Below are 18,017 nucleotides of genomic sequence, written 5' to 3' on the forward strand. Positions count from 1 at the left end.
TTGGGATGCTTTAATGTGGATTCCTGCAGGGAACTTCAATGGCCCCTTCTCTACCATTCTAAGAATACTGAATGAGAATCAGCCCGATGATGATAGCAAAGATTCTGTCCTCTGCAAAAGTACTTTATTATTATATATAATAATTATATATTATTATCATTTCCATTTTTTCTTAAAAGTTATTCTTCTTATCAAGGGAAAATGGGTGGATATCAAAGCCAAGTGTGGGTAGCACTGGGCAACAGAACCTCCTGCTCTCCAAGACCACTGGTCAGAGAAGACCAAAAAATGCAGCTATCAGGCCTGGTTGTATTGTGTGGACCTTTTGTTTCAGCAAGAGGGACGGTGTAATTTTAACTGTTTCCTCAGCCTTCAAGCGAAAGGCTGAAAGGCAGAAACCGGGCAGCCGCCCGGTGTAGCATCTTCGCCCGACACTTTTGGCGGGAGGAGGTGGGCCAAGCGCGCGCCGCCAAACAGCCCGGTCAGCCCGCTCTGCCCCGACGGCGGCGATGATTGACGGCGGCGTCCGTTGGAAAAAAGCCGATCGGCCTTCCACGCGGGCCTTCCACCGTCCGTTGGACTGAGGGGGGGAGGCAGGCAGAGAAGGCGAACGGGCGCGAGACGGCCTCGAAAGCCTGGCGGCTCCCCGCAGACCGAGCCACCTCGATGGAGGACCCACTGCTCTCGGCCGCGCCCATTAACCCCAACAACTTCCCCGCCAAGCTGTGGCGCCTGGTCAACAGCCCGCGCTTCCGCTCCATCCGCTGGGACGCCCGGGGCGAGGGACTCCTCATCGACCAGCCCTTGTTCGAAGCCGAGCTCCTGGGCGCGGGCGGCAGCGGAATGGCCGTCGCAGTGGGAGGCGGCCCTGGGGGCGATGGCGCCGGCCCCACCTCCGCCGGCGGCTCTTCAGTGTCTCCGTCTTCGTCGTCCACCTCCTCCTCGCCGGAGCTGTTCAAGACAACCAATTTCACTAGTTTCATCCGGCAGCTCAATTTGTACGGCTTCCGCAAAGTGGTGCTAGGCCCGCCGGGAGGCAGCGGGGGCTCTTCGTCTGGCGGTGGATCCACCGCAGGCGCCTCAGCTGCCGCCTCGGCTCCCGGCGGCCCCTTGCACCATTTTCACAGCCCGCACTTTCGCCGCGACCGGCCCGATCTGTTGGTTCATCTCAAACGCCTGACTAGCGCGAACAAGGCCAAGCTCGCCGCAGGCCTGGAAGTCACCAGCCGGCCACCCAACCGCTTCCAGCGCCTCCTCAGCACCTCCCTTCACGGTGGCGAGGCCCTCCTCAGCCAGCAACATCAGCACCATCACAATCCCCCGCCGGCACATGCAGGGGCCGTAGCTGCCAAGAACGACAACAAGCCCGGTGAGAGAGGAGGGCGTGATTGTCATCACCACGAACAGCACCTTCTCCCTTGTGCAATGAGAAAGTTACTAACAATAACAACCATATCGTAATAATAATAAAGGTTCAGTGTTGGGCGCATGGTACTGAGCGCTTGCAGAGTGCACCTTGAGGAACCAGTCTGCCAGAGTTCAGCCCCAGTTCAATGAGAAAGCATGTTCAGAAGCTCTCCCATTTCATCCTGAGCATCTAAATGTTTATTTAAAAAAACCCGAAGAGTTACTGCCTTTAGTTTTAAGAATAGTGAGCTTTCTCTGTGCCCTTATGGCTGTACAGGTAGTCCTCGAATTACAACAGTTTGTTTAGGATCCTTTCAAAGTTGCAACAACAAGATCATTTTTCACACTTAGGACCGTTGGAGCATCCCCATGGTAACATTTACATTTGGATGGTTGACAACTGGTTCATATTTATGACAGTTGCAGTGCCCAGGGGTCATGTGATCATCCTTTGAGACCTTATGACAAGCAAAGTCAATGGGAAATCCAGATTCACTTAACCAAGTTACTAATTTACTTAACATATGGAGCAAGAAATGTCGTAAAATGGGACAAAACTCAATAAATTTCTCACTTAGCAACATAAATTCTAGGCTCAATTGTAGTTGTAAGTCAAGGACTTCCTGTATTTGTATATCATTTTTACTCCAACTGGACCGCTATTTGCTCAATTTAGGATTCTGGGTTTGCATATTAAAGTACAAAACACAGTCAAGATTCATCCAGTCATATATGATTGACTCTTCAATATCTCATAGGAATAAACTAATAACTCACTTGCTTTGTTCACAAAACAATTAACCAGATCAATTAAAGTTCTAGTGGTTGTATTTGCACAATATATTAAGCTTGATTGCTACTAGTTTCGGTTAGCTTTTATGTGGCCTAGTATGTTATTCAAAGCCACACTGTTTGATTAGTCAATTGTTCAATGTATTATATGAATCAGAAAATGAATTATCTGTAACCAAGTTAAATATTGTGTGAATAAAGCCATATAATCACTAATAAGCAATATTAATTACCTAAAGGCCCTGGTTCAAATCTTTGGTTATCCAATGTCAATGCAGAATCCATTCACTACTATATTGAAGTATGGTGATTAAAGTCCTTTACTTTGCCATGCATATTTTATACAGGTAGTCCTCAAATTACAACATTTTGTTTAGTGACCATTTGAAATTACAATGGCACTGAAAATAGTGACATGACCATTTTTCACACTTATAACTGTTGCAACATCCCCCTGGTCACATGATATACATTCAGATGCTTGACAATTGACTTCTATTTATGATGATTGCACTGTTCCTGGATCATGTGATCACTTTTTGCATTCTGACAAGCAAAGTCAATGGGGTTTGTCAGCGTTCCAGAAAAACCCCAATTCCAAGTAAAGACGTGGAAGCAAGCATTTCCCAAAGTTCTCTACTAGAATAGGCAAACTGGCACATCTGGGGAAACCCAAATCTGAAAAGCCCGGGTTTTCCATCAGTAAGTCAAAGCTCCCAAAACCATCCCCTTTTCCACCCAGTGGGTCACATGCTCCAATGAACATCCGTTCCATCCTGATCCAGCCCCCTGACCACTCCTCCAGATGCTGGATCACCATGACTTTGACCGAGAGGAAGAATGCTATTATGTCTACTAACCCCCTCTCCTTAATCCCCCCTCCTACTTTCCCACACATGAGAAGGTGGCAGCATTGGAGCTTCAGGCCTAATATGGCTTCCAAATCTGACACTAGATTCACAACTGTGGCAAGAAAAGTCGTAAAATGGGATAAAACATACTTAACAAATTTCTCACCCAGCTACATAAATTTTGGGCTCTATTGTGGTCGTAAGTTGAGGACTCCCTGTATTCTTTAAGTAATTAGAAGTCTGTGGATAGATGATTTTTAGTTATAGAATCTCCACTCCTCCAATTTACTAGGTAAGGTTTTAAAGTAGATCGCATTGAAGTCAACAAAATTCTTCTATAAATAAATGCAGAACAGAAACATTTCTTTAATGTTAAAATGTTAAAGATATCCCCAGATAAATCCTTGTACTTCAAAACAACACTATAACAAGATCTCACACGTTTCAATCACTATTTATTGTATCCTATTGAATCCACTCTGCTTGAAAAAATATTAACGCTAAATGTTAAGCCTAAAATATTGTTTTTTAACAAGTATCTCCTACTCTGCAGATTTGAGCTGTGCAGTGCCTTTCAAGGCTGATAGATTTAATGAGGAACAGAATTCACCTATTCATTTAGTGCACCTGCTCAATGACAAATTATTCAGAATAATCATCCCTACGTGGAACTACTCTGCCAAATCTTTAAATAACCTGACCAGTTGTTGAGTTTATATCATGAAAAATCATAAAATAGGTTTGAGCTTAGCACGTCTTGTGAATCCAGCCAATTCATTTTATAAATAATAATTAAACATGATTTAATTGCAGAATTTCTTTTCCTCAAACGATGCTGGGAATTCATTTTTTAAAAAAATCTGAAAAAACTGTAAAAGTATATCTGGCTGATTTGGAACAAGAGATATCCTTTATGCATGTTCCATTTGCTCCATCTTTTGTTAGACTATGCAGTGATTCCTTTTTTGCAGTTTTTCAGTATTTGTTTTAAATAATTGGTGCTGTATGCATTTCATACTATCACCATTCTGTTAGTTAATGCAGCTCTTTTTTCAAGTCTCCAGTAATATATGAAGAAACAGGAGCATATCACTGATAAATGAGTACCAAATTTACTAGTTGCTATGGCTATGGTAAAGGTTTCCCCATTTACTCGTGTCCAACTCTAGGGGGCGGTGCTCATCCGTTTCTTAGCTGAGGGAGCTAGCATTATCAGAAAACATTTTCCATGGTCATGTGGCCAGCATGGTTAAATGCTAAGGCACATGGAATGCTGTTACCTTCCCACTAAAGTGATATCTATTTATCTACTTGCATTTACAAGCTTTCAAACTTTTAGATGGGCAGGAGCTGAAGCAGAGCTCACCCCACCATGTGGCATTCAGGTCTCAAACCTGGGCTGCCACTGACAAATTCAGCATCTTTAACCGCTGAGTCAATGTACCCCCTTTTGCTATGGCTATAGACACATTAAATAATACTTGTCAGTCATAGGACCAGGATGGAAATAGATTAAATTATTCATCAAGATCAGTTGGAGATTACTAGCAGGTGAATAAAATTGAAACAAAAAGAACAGGAGGGAGAGCACTGGAGCAGGTATTTTATAATGTTCTCTCCATTTTTAATAGGATATATTATTTTTCATTTAGACCCAGTATCACAGAGGAGAAAAGGTAGAAATCTCACAAACAGCTGGAAGAAGTATTTCATAGATGGTCATTATAAATTTAGAAGAAATATAAATTCTCATTTTTCATTGCATCCATTATTAGGATTGTTTCATGTAAGATAATGTTGCTACACAAATATACCCATGTAAAAAAATCCCACATATATCACAAGAAGTAACAAATACATGTGTACCAGTTTCGGTAAAATGAAGACCCAGATTGTTGGGGGCAATATGCTGACACTGTAAACCGCTCAGACAGTGCTGTAAAGCATTATGGAGTGATATATAAGTCTGAATGCTACTGCTATTGCTATTGACAAAATACGTAAAATACGTAAAATAATAAAATGAGGGTTTGATAAAATAGCAAAAAACAAGTTATGTTTATAGGTAATCCTTTAAATAATTTAACTGAACAGCACCTAGCAAGTTAAAGCAATGAGAGAATAGTAACTCTTAGAATATTTGAACTATCCAATGTAAGTCTAAAACAATGATTATGACAAATCTCATTTGGGAGGAAAAAGATATTGCTACTGAAAAAGCTCTCTTTCCAGATAAGACTACTACTGAGAGTATATTAGGACCAACTAATATACTACTTCTGTTGAAAATTTCCTCAGGCTGTTAAACAGCAGAAAGTAATCTTTCGGATATTCTGGTCCAAAATGTTTTAAAGGATATTACTAGTTCTCCATATTTGGTCGGGAATAAACGAGAAGCCCATGCATTTTTTAAAATAAGAGAATCACATACTTCCAATAGGTGACAATTCCTTAATTGCGTAAGTCTATTATGGGTCAATTGTAGTTTCTCAGCACGTTTCAAAGATAGCTTCATATAGAATGTATTGCTGTAATACACAAATATAGTATTCCTAAGGTATCTGTCATTTGATAGAGATGTGATCGTCAAGAATAGGTATAGATGCACTAACCCACAGTAATATGTCTATAAATTAGACTACTGCATTATTTATTTATAAAATTTATATAGCCATCCATCTCACCAAAGGCAACTATGAGCAGCATACAACAGTCAGAGACAGCAACAAAAATAAATATTATAAAAACAAACCTGATATGAATGTATCCCAAAAGGTACAGAAGCTCAGAAATTATAAAAAATATATTTTAAAATCTGTTGAGCTTGCACCTAAGACGTTTTTAGAATATACTTAATAGCACAGAAAACTGGACTGATTTCTGGCCCATTTCTAATCTAATTTAGGCTGCTGGTTATTATCTTACATTCTTCACAACTTGAAAATGAAGAACACTTTCATAATTCACTTGTAGACAATTATTGAGGCCTTTGTCTACTCACCATAACTCATTTTCAGAGATATGGCAACTAGCAAACAGAGGAAAAAGTCTTCATTTTGCGAAATAGTCTGACGTTCTAATATTCCCCTGGCCCAGATGAACACTTTTTAGGTATATATTTTTTAGCCCAAATTATTTTTTAGATGTTCAATTATTAGTTTTTAATTTAAGTGCATATTATTATTACTGTTAAATATTATTGAAAAGGGCTCTATCGTATTTGATTCTGAAATGGATATTCCTAGTATGAAATTAAATATAGAAATCAAGGGGTAGTGACAAATCAGTACATCAGTCCAGATTATGTTATCACTCTAGACTCTTCCTAATCCTATGGTAATGTCCTAGGAATGATTTGATTTCCAAAGCAGGGCTAATACTCACTTAAGAAATCCTATCCAGAATCATATACATATGTCAATTGATGCAAATTAAGAGTTCCAATTCTAACTAGGAAGTTACTTTTTTGAGTACTGTTTGCTATATCATTTGATTAAAACTAATCTAGGCAAATATGCTTAGCAGTGATTATACAATATTAGAGACTTAGTGGCTTCTAACATATGTTTGAAAATATTTCAAATTTCTCATTTTCTTCTCCATCTTCAGCTCCATTGACTTTAGAACAGGTTCATCGATCTTTTCGGCGAGACAGTTTATCTCCTTATTCCTACCTGTCACCATCATCTCACAACCAAAATGCTTTTCCACTGAAAGGTTCCGATCGGACTCCTTTTCCTCCCAGAACATGGCAGAACTCCCTTGGAATGCTCCCAGGTCAGGTGGAGACATCAGCTTTTTCAGACAAAGGTGTTCCATTTCCTGTGTTGCAGAGGTTCCCAACAGAAGTAACTTATACTCTGCAGCCCAGCTCTACATCTGTGCATATTCAACAAGGGCCTCAGACAATGGCCCCATCTTCCCAGAAATATACCAGTTATGCAGCTTCAGCACCATACTCCCAAGCTTACTATCCAACAGGTAACATGTTCCAATATTAGTTTATTTCATCAAAAGTTTAAAAGTATACTTTAAAATTTTTACAAGTCTAGTGTTAACAGCAGCAACAACCTCCAGCAAGGCTCCCATCCAATCACAAAACTATTAAAATATCTGATATATAAAAATACAGATGCAAATTTATAGTAATGTATAGTATGTAGATTGTCTCATTGAAGGACTTGTGATAAGGTATCCCTGATAATATAGAAATACCATGGCAAATCTGCTTGTTGTTTAGACGAAAAGAGCCCTAGGGAATATTTGGGGCTTCTATGTCCTGCCACATATTGTGTTACAGCTATTTTTTGTGACCACTGGTTGTGCCACCTGCAGCTAATGCAAGGAAGCAGTAATAGTCCAACAATATCTGAATTTATCTCTGCAATAGTAATCATTTGTCTCAAAGCAATGTAATAATCCAGCCAAGAGCTAGCATCTAAAATACTCATGGCAGCTCCCTACAATTCTTTTAGCTGGAAATGTAAGAAAAAAGAGCCTAGCCTGGAATTTATAGTTTAATCTGCACTTAAGTTTATACTTTAGAATTGTATTTATATGGAATTACACAGCTACTTCTTAAAATACTTGATATTTGATGTGACCTACCCCAAATATCTATATTCAGTTGTTTTCAATAATGACAGGAAATGGCAGTGTTTTGATTTATGGCTTACCGGTAAATCTAAAAGCTATTTCATATGTATTCACAGTCCACATCATACACTTTGATCATGGACTAGTGAAGTACTTACAATATGTCTATTTTTTAAACTTCAAACATCCTGGAAACTTGCTGCACAGATCCATAAACTATGCAATGTTTCTAATATATGTCATCATACAAAGGAATACATTTATTTAATGTTTACATTGCACCCACTGAAGTTTTAGCAGGGACTTATGGCTCTGTCATATTAGCTTTTGCTGTTCATATTAGTTAAAGCAGCCCTGGGGTTTTGCCTTAACACAACAAGCAAACAAAATGTTCAGACAGACTGTTCTATTTTAAACATCAATGCTGTCAAAGCTGTGCTCTTCTACTGAGGTCATAAGCAGATACTTGGTTAAAAATGACTTCTGAGCAGTAGGATTATAAACCTGTAAAGGGAAAGTGTTTAATGTCAAAGAATAGAGAAGATTCATTCAACACAGTCATTTTTCTGAATGACTATCTGATCATTTACATTTGAAACTTATTTTAAAAGTTGTTCTTAACTGGTTCTATAAATTAGTTGTGTACAGTATCCAGTAAGTTTGAATATTATCACTAAATGCTAATCCTTTTTCTCCCTTATGCAATATAGGTAGTTCTTGACTTATGACCATAATTGAATCCAAAATTTCCATTGCTAAGCAAAACAATTAAGTGAGTTTTACCACATTTTATGACTTTCCTTGCCACAGTTGTTAAGTGAATCACTGCAGTTGTTAAGTTAGTAACCTGATTGTTAAGTGAATTGACTTCCCTATTGACTTTGCTTGTCAGAGAGTCATAAAAAGTGATCACATGACCCTGGGGCACTGCTACTGTCATAAATATGAACCAGTTGCCAAGCATTTGAAGTTTGATCAGATAACCATGGGTAATAAGTGTGAAAAGCACTTATATTCATTTTTTTTCAGTTGTAACTTCGAATGGTCACTAAATGAATGGTTGTAAGTTGAGGGCTACCTGTATTTGCCTTCATAAATTCCACAATACTCCTTGGTGATGCTCTGCCTTTAAAAGTTTACTACGGTAAAGAAATTATCATTGAATGGTAACTAGCTGACTTTCTATATAAATTGGGCTTAGTAATTGTGAAAAAACTGCACATACTTCTGTTTTCATGGACTCAAAAAATTCTTTATGTGAAACACATTAACGAACCAATGGTGGGAGAAATAGAAATAGAATAATCTTTGTTATGCATTTGCCTATTTGAAGACCCATGTATTTTGATCAAACCAGCCAATCTAGGTTTAAATTTTAGGTTTAAATTTTATCACAGGCCTAGGTTTTAAGACAGAGTGATCTAGAAAGCTCAATTCCTTACAAAACTGTGTTTGGCAATCCAAAGCTGAACCTAGCTATTCACAAATTTTGGATTAATAAAGAATTTCCCTAAAGAGTCTTTTTTCACATTTCTTGTGCTTGGGCTGCTCTATATTAACACACTCTTTAAAACATAAATTATTTACTTAGGGAAAGGGATTAGTCCTCAGATCATGTCTGCTTTTTATATAGGTCTGTAGCCCATTTCTGCTGATCCTATACTATACCATAATCCACTGCTAGATTACAGGTGGGAGAACTATAATAGTATTAAATGCAATTTAGAAAATCCTTTTAATTAATTGGGAATATCATTTCTGCCTTTTAATTTCTTTTCTTTTCTTTCTAGCTGTATTACAATGTTGTTCTCCACCTACCCACATGGATCCCCTAAGCGGTTGTGGTAGTCCTACAGCCTCAATCTATACACACTGCAGCTATTTTCAGGTGAATGAATTGGCTAAGTTCCAGTGACCTGTCTAAGGCATGTCCAATGCAATATATTGTATGCTTTTCTGAATCCTGACCTTAATGGCATGTCATAACATAGTGAAGTTTTGAAAATTCAGTTTGTTTCTGTAGTAGTTAGGTGTATGGCATTAAGCTTAAAAAGTAAATTTAAGAAACATCAAATCGATTCCCCCTTGGTCACAAGTTTATTATATCTGTGGCTGAACACGTAAAAATTTTGTTTATGGTAAATTATTTCAATAATTAGAAATTTCTTGTTTACAAAAACCAAAAATTAGTTGTAGAATGATATATAATCTTTAAAAATTCTGTTAAGTATTTTCTTTTTAAGGAAAATAGTTCCTAAAACCATAAATTCTATATTTAAATGTTCTATATTAATTGCTTTGACTCTAAAGTAATATAAATTGTTCACACAATAAACTTTCTCCCATGATTTCTGAAGAATGTCAGAAAGCCCAGTTCAAATTCAATCTCTGCAGCAATATTGTTATATTAAATTCAAATAATATTTAGTTGATTTACTTATAGCCTTTTCTTTTAGAGATAAGTTACAAAAAGGACACCAGAATTAAAATTTGTTAATGAAGACTTTGGAGTCTTTGTATTTTTTTCAAAAGTAACTGTATTTTAAACACATATGCTAAAGACAGATGTATTATTGGGTTATATAGTCTTGTTTTACTCAGCAGTGCTAAAATGCACAAATAAATGTCTGTGTCTCACTAGAATCCACCAATGCAATCTTCATATCCAGTTGAATTTTTGCCTTCTAATTGGTCCTGCAACACCTCTGATGAAAACAAGAAGACAGAAGTCAATCTAGAAGCCGTCTTCCAGATTGTTGATGAAATGCATTCATCCCCAAAACTGGAAATGGTAAAAGTAGAACCAGTGGAGAACCAATGTCCAACTTCACAGTCAAATCGAAACCAGCAATTAATAGTTAATTCAGGGAATAGTGATACAGCTTCTTCAGGTCAAACCAGCCACTTAGAACCTCTAACACCTGTAGGCTCAGATATCACATCCTTTGTTGTAGAGTCTGAACAAGCTATAGCATGCTCCTTGCCACAGTCTCCAGAGTTTATCTACGCTATTCATACCGCAGAACCTGTGGAGAATACCACAGCTCAAATAGTGCAACAGCCTACAGTCACACCACAAACATCAGCAAAGGTCAAAGAACAACTGAACCAGTCTTCTGCAGTGTCTCCCATGGTATTTGTTCAAGAGGAACTTCCATTTAGTCAGCCACAGGTAGGGAACAATGTAACAACTATGTTATATTCTGGACTGATAATCTCATCTCTATGTTCTTCAGTAGTAAGCAAATATTTAAATTAGAATTAAAGCAATATATTTCATGGCATCATCAAATCATTGATTTTCAAAATTATAAAATACAAATATTGCTTAATGTGCATAATTAACACAATTGAATATAATTTTCACTATTAAAGTTTTGTTAAAACGAATTCATCTGTGTTCATATAACATACTTGACAGGTCAGTTAAAAACTAGCAGCTGTGTTTACACAACTTTCTAAGGTTAATATTAACTTTGCTTAGCTTTTTTTGTCACTCAGCATGTTGTGTGAACCCAGCCAGTTTCATTAGTTATTGTTGGCTGAATTGTGTAAACTCAGAAAATGGGCTAATTTAAAAAGCAGCTTAAGTTTATTGCATGATTGCAGTCATAATATTAAGATTATTGTCATGATCATAGGTCAAATTGTAACTAAGGAAACCTGAACTCAAATCCTCAACCAACCCCGAAAGTTTTACTGGACTGCCTCAGACCAATTACCCCTGGCTGGGTATACAAGTTGCATTAAAATACGGTTTGTTTAATTTGGTTCATAAAGCATTTTAAACTGTATTCGGTAACTCCTTACCAATTGTGAGGGTTTGGTTCTTGGAAGCCCTTCCGATTAGTTAATTCGAGATGATAGATTTAATACTTTATGGGGCAAGTAGGGTTAGGGTTAGGGTTAATTAAGTCATGCATCAAGGCATTAAATAATGGCAGTGAATATCTGAAAATTGTGTTTCTGAAATATTTCTACCAAATACCGGTAATTGATCTGAAAATAATTGTGTTTCTGAAATATTTTTACCATTGTTGCTGCGATGATACCTATTTGGATGACACTGGTAATTAAGACGATGGGGATAATTTTAAATTTTAATTGTTCTTTGAAAGATAATCTCCTTTTCCACAATAGCTCATACAGTCTGTTGGTTGTTCTGAATATGCCTTTGCACATGTAGCTTTTGTAAAGAAATCTTGGATGATAGGCTTCCTGCTTTTCCTTCTTAAGTCTTTGTTATGGCATCATGTGTGGAAACAACATAGACCATCCTGGGACCCTGGAATAGTAATGAAATAAATATTATATTGTGGAGAAAGGGCTTCAAGGACTTGTGCCGTTTTCCGAAATTTTTGAAATAAATGTATTGCTTATTTGTGTGTTTTACTTCTTTATAAGGAGGATCCTAATATAAAGTGTGAGACAAATACATCAGAGACTGTTGCATCCTCAGAACAAATTGGTTTCCTCGTTTCAGAAGTGGGTCCTCTCAACAAATGTGCCAAAGATTCAGTTTCATCCATCCAAAGCAAATGCAGAGAAAGAAGGAGCAGTTCACAGAAGGGCAAATCCCCTGGTAAGAATAGTAGGCTTTCGGTGTCTTCTCATATTTATTTATTTATTTAATATTTAAATTTTTATACTGCCCTTCTACCGAAGGACTCAGGGCGGTGCACAGCCAACACTAAAACACACATATACAAAAAATTTAAAAGCAATTTAAAAATATATGAAATAATTTGGCCCCTATATTATTAAAAAACTAAAACAACCATTAAAATTCATGTTTAGGCCAGCCCAGCTTGTTGGAACAATAACGTCTTGAGGACACGGTGAAAGGCACGTAGGTCAGGGATCATCCGTATCTCCGGGGGCAATTCATTCCAGAGGGCAGGTGCCCCCACAGAGAAGGCTCTCCCCCTGGGGGTCACCAGTCAACATTGTTTGACCGACAGCACCCTGAGGAGTCCCTCTCTGTGGGAGCGTATTGGCCGGTGGGAGCCTATCGGTAGCAGAAAGCGATCTCGTAAGTACCCAGGTCCTAAGCCATGGAGTGCTTTAAAGATGGTAACCAACACCTTGAATCGCACCCGGAAGACCACCGGGAGCCAGTGCAGCTCGCACAGGAAAGGTGTTACATGGGAGCGCCGTGTCACTCCGATAATCACCCGCGCGGCCACATTCTGGACCAGTTGGAGCCTCCAAGTGCTCTTCAAGGGGAGCCCCATGTAGAGAGCATTACAGTAGTCCAGTAGTCCAGACGGGAGGTGACGAGGCCATGCGCAAGGAGTCCCGGTCCAGAAAGGGACGCAACTGGTGAATCAGGCGAACCTGATAAAAAGCCTCCCTAGCCACAGCCATCACCTCATCTTCTAGAGACAGCCGTGCATCCAGGAGGACACCTAAGTTGAAAGCCCTCTCTGAGGGGGCTAAGATCTCACCCCTAATAGTCAGCGATGGAACCAGCTGGCTATACCGGGACGCCGGAAACCTCAGCCACTCGGTCTTGGAGGGGTTGAGTCTGAGCTTGTTTCTCCCATCCAGATACGCACGGCCTCCAGGCACCGGAACATCACGTCAAGGGCATCATTGGGGTGGTCTGGGGTGGAGATGTACAGCTGAGTATCATCAGCGTACTGATGGAACTTCAGCCCAAAACTACGGATGATCTCACCCAGCAGCTTCACATAAATGTTGAACAGGAGGGGCGAGAGGACCGACCCTTGCGGCACCCCACAAACAAGGCGCCTCGAGGTCGACCTCTGTCCCCCTGTCATATAAATTTATTTATATTGAAAAACTGGAGGCTATGTTTTTCCTCAATTTTTAGAGGAATTTTATTTCTGCTAATTCCTCAGACACCAGCATGAAGGAGTTAACCTGTGTTACACTTATCTTTTGTACAAAGATTGAAATACCGATAGGCCTCGACTTATGATCACAATTGAGCCCAACATTTATGTTGCTAATTGTTAAGTGAACCACTGCAGTTGCTAATTTAGTAACATGGTTGTTAAGTGAATCTGGTTTCCACACTGACTTTGCTTGTCAAAAGATCGCTAAAGGGGATTACATGACCCTGGGATGGTATGACTGTCATAAATATGAAGCAATTGCCAAGCAGCTGAATTTTGATCATGTGACTACAGGGATGCTGCAATCTTGTAAGTGTGAAAAATGGTCATAACGCCCTTTTTTCAGCACTGTTGTAACTTTGAATAGTCACTAAATGAACTGTTGTAATTTGAGGGCTATCTGTATTAGTATGGGACATGTTAATAGTTCTGATTACTAATGCACTATTGATCATCCCCCATAATAAACATTGAATAACCTTCATGCGATTCTGTGAATGAAGAGATGTGCAGTAGAATTGTGTGTGTGTGTGTGTGTTTCTGCTCAGTTAGTCCCGTCTATGTTTAGAAGATTTATGTGTAAGATTTCAACTGAAGGAGAATTTGAGCATTAGATTGGAGGGAAAATAAAATGTACAATCTGTTGACCTCTATCTGATCTCTTGATCTTACAATCAAAATATAGTCAAAGAGCTGAAAATGATTTAGAGTATCATTTAGGCCTGCTTGGTGCAGGATTTGCAGGGCAGAATGGAACTTCACAGCCATACATATCTCTAGCAAAAAGAAAACCCAACAACTCCTGAAATAGGTTGTTTACATGTTAAACAACTCTTATCACTAAATTTGAACTGCTATGCCAAAATCATATTTTCTGCAATGATATGTCTTGGTTGTAATTGCAGTGCTTATGGTTTAGGGCTTGTGTGAAATATTTTTGGAATGTTGTAAAATCAAAATCTTTGGTAGGAAGCCCCACCCTCACCTCCATGTCATAGGTTTTATTCCTGGTGATTTTCATTCACTTCTTTTCTAACACCATAGTAATTTCCTCTCTGAGAGCTTTCTGTTTTGCTTAGGAAATTTTGGTACTTGGACAATAGGCATCTACAAGGTGGAAGTGCAATTGACAAAATATTGTTGTGACATCACCGTGCAAACTCTGTCCTTATGTACTTGCACACTGTTGTGATACAATATGAAAGAGTAGAGTTTATTTCATGACATCACAATGTCTGTCTAATCATTTTGGCATCATGATGGTTAGGAATGGATCCTTGTGACTTTAATAATTTCTTCCTTGATTGTACTTTATTTGGTCCAGGAATTATATTTTTCTTTGGAGACATGAATTCTTTGGCTTTTGAAATCTTGTTTCAGGAGTGTAAAAATTGTGGCAGCAACTTCCTTGTTCTGATGATGCTAATCAGGTGTCTCTTCTTGAAACACATAGCATGCTGTGATTTCTTTGTTATCTGCTTGGACTGCACTTACATACATGTGTATTAAATAAAAATATTAATAGTAACATTATTAAATCTGTAAGTTCAGTCTGTTATGTTTCAGCTTTATCTGCTGCCTTTCTGAGAAGGGTGTCTCCTTGACATAAACAACAGTAATTTCAACTCACTACTTTTATTTGGTGTTACAGATAACATGTTAAAGCCAATGCAGATATGATCTTTAGCAGTAGTTGTATTCCCTTGTATCTTAATGTTATATACCTATCCTATATTCTTTAACTATTTAATAATTAACTATTCACATGTATACATAATAGAAAGAGACCACAGAAATATAGTTAACTGCAGCTGTGGATTTATAAGTGGCTATCTGTGCATTACTTCCCCTACCAATTTGTATCTGTACAATGTAGCAAGAAAGAAAATGCCTAATTTTTCACTGAAACGCTGTTCTGCCACAGCTGCTGGGGAACTCTATCTGGCAAATATGGGTTTGGAACCCCATTAGTTAAGACAGACAAGGGTACATTTTCTATCTCTTAAGATGTATTTTACATCTTAAGAACCAAACTACAGAATAAATACTGGATTGCCATTTGTGTTCTTCCTAGATCTACATTTGCTAGTGGATGTGGCTTGCAAGCAAGAACATTTTCCAAAGGAAGAAGAATTAAGGGAGTGAGAAGTTGATGGAAAGTATGCACAAATGCAGAGCAGTAGCCAGCTGGGGAAGAGCAGTGGCTTTCATTCCAAGAGTATTTTGGGGACTGTTATGACAAATAAAACTCTCTTCCATTGCTCATTTTTGTCACACTTGTAAATAATCCCACCACTGTTTTTAATACCTCTTTAATAGGTTTAAATTATTTTTTAACTTGTTTCATCTAATTAATAAACTTATTTGTCCAAATCTGTTAAAAGTAGAAAAGCTGTATTTCAAACAGCTGCCACAAATGTCCCCGTAGGATTGTTCCAATTTCATTTGAAGACTGTTTATCTCATTTTCTAGTTAATTACACAAGCGGTTTCTTTCTTTCTTCATTTTTCCATCTCTAATAGCTGCTGGATATTTTACGTTAATGGTACATTCTTGTGTTTTAATAATTTCCTCATTCTAGAGCCAACATAAAACAAGTGTTAAGGCTTATGTTGTTTTATTGCTTATCTTAAATGTCTTTGCAAGCTATTTAACTTGTTCAATATGATTGTATTTATTGACAATAGATTTTAAAGAGTAATGACTTTGTACTTGAATGTATTTATGTTGTAATTAGAATACATGCAAATGATGTAGCATGATGAGAATGTGTTATAAGACTATTCTGATTTCCCAGAACTCTGAAAAATGCATAAGGATATAATTCCTCAAAAACTCAGATCAGATAGATCTGTTATTCCAATTGACTTTCTGCAATTCCTAGATTTCTTACATCCATTATCTCTCAATGAAAGGTAGGATGAACCAAAGTCAACCACACAAACTCAGCTATAGCCTCATATTGATTTGCAAGACAGTAATATATTATTTCTTGCAAAGCTTCCATTCCTTTGATATACTGATTATTTTGAGATAATTCCAATCATTTTTCAGAGGCTCCATTTGTCCATCTATATACATTCAGTCTAATATTAAGATAAAATTAAGTGAAGAATAAAATGCTACACAAGCAGGGAGAATACTTAGCAAGGTCTCTGAATTTTAAAAAATGATAAGAGGTGCTTGTATATCAGTCCTGATTTTAATTAAAAATAGGCATTTCTTCAGGTCTGTTGCAGATCCAAATAAATGTTGCAAATGAAGCTCATTCTTTATCATACCTGATTGGACTACAGGAAATAATTGTATTGTAGCATAGCTTTATTAATAATTCAAAATTATTAATAAAGAACATTTAAACGGGCCTCTATTTTTAAGGCTCAGTCTGGAAATGGTGATATTTATATCTTTACATCTGTCTCTAAACTAACTGGAAAATGAGGCCAAGGAGCTGGATCTCCTACCATATTTATAGACTCAGTTATTTGACTCTTAAGCATTTGTAGAAAAGAAAGAATATTCAAACTGGCAAAGGATAAAATAATATTCAAACTATTTAAGAAATCTCTACAATATTTCTTGATGCTAATACTCAGCATAACTCTATCTGGAACAACCTTCTCAGTACTTTCACAGCTTTCAGCTAAAATGTATTCTATCAATAAATAATAAAAAGGATTACTCCAAAGAAGTCCAGTGTTTGCTATAGTAATACTTGAGTAGGACTACCAGATTTTCTGGCAAAAATCCAGAATAGCTAGACAGCAGAATGATAGGTTGAATCCAGTGATTATCTGGATTTTTGCTGCTTTGGTCTTAATAGTCCTATTTGATTTTTATTTGAATAAAATTAAGTACTAAATCACTCCACCCTCAAAAGTATACTAAAGTGAAAGGACAGTTCACATAGTCATTTTAACACTGTATAGTAAGCAATTTAAAATAAAAAATTCAGTAACAGCCTACAAATGGGAGATCTTCATTATAATAAAAAGAACAAATCAAAACATCAAATATCCATATTTTCCTTCTTTTATTTGAAGAAAATTGACCTTTCTCCATATACAAATAAAATTATTGCAAAACTGGTTTTCACATGGAGTTCTGTACATTATGGAATACTTGACTTTCTAGTAACCTGAATGCCGTACCCAGTGGAATTATACCACATCCTAAATTACAGCTTCAAATGGGTAATCTTGCTTTGAAGTTTCCTGTCTGGCCTGTGGTATTACTCACCCAGCTGATGTCAGAAGACAGTAATAGTTGAATTCCAGATTTCTAAAAATCAGCATTACCTAAAATCTTCCTTGCAGTGGCTATTGGGAAAAAAACAACACAACCAAAATTAAGACTTAAGAAAAGCTATGATAGCTGAAGAGTTTAGCTATTCCATTTGTAAGTCAATCCTTCCTTCAGTGATGAAATTACTGTAGTTCTAATTTCGATATAATTGAAAGTGTCATACTAAAAATCTTGAAACACAAATTTGTCCTAACACATTTGATCA

The 18,017-nt window shown here is 37.5% G+C and overlaps 1 protein-coding gene across 2 annotated transcripts; it reads left to right on the forward strand.

Annotated features, from left to right (window-relative positions):
- Positions 1-237: 237 nt before the first annotated feature.
- Positions 238-17,592, forward strand: HSF5 (heat shock transcription factor 5). Of its 2 annotated transcripts, none has more exons than XM_034421002.3 (6): positions 238-1,369; positions 6,660-7,031; positions 9,437-9,534; positions 10,288-10,818; positions 12,051-12,228; positions 15,582-17,592. In XM_034421002.3, exons 1-6 carry the CDS (start codon positions 667-669, stop codon positions 15,650-15,652), a joined length of 1,953 nt encoding a protein of 650 aa, XP_034276893.1. In that variant the 5' UTR covers positions 238-666; the 3' UTR covers positions 15,653-17,592. The 2 variants fall into 2 exon arrangements, with proteins under 2 accessions (XP_034276893.1, XP_034276894.1); XM_034421003.3 differs by having other exon boundaries at positions 12,130-12,228.
- The last annotated feature ends 425 nt before the right edge of the window (positions 17,593-18,017 follow it).

Source organism: Pantherophis guttatus, chromosome 1, assembly GCF_059756535.1.
Source record: "Pantherophis guttatus breed Tessera chromosome 1, ASM5975653v1, whole genome shotgun sequence".
In the NCBI taxonomy this organism is placed as follows: Eukaryota; Metazoa; Chordata; class Lepidosauria; order Squamata; family Colubridae; genus Pantherophis; species Pantherophis guttatus.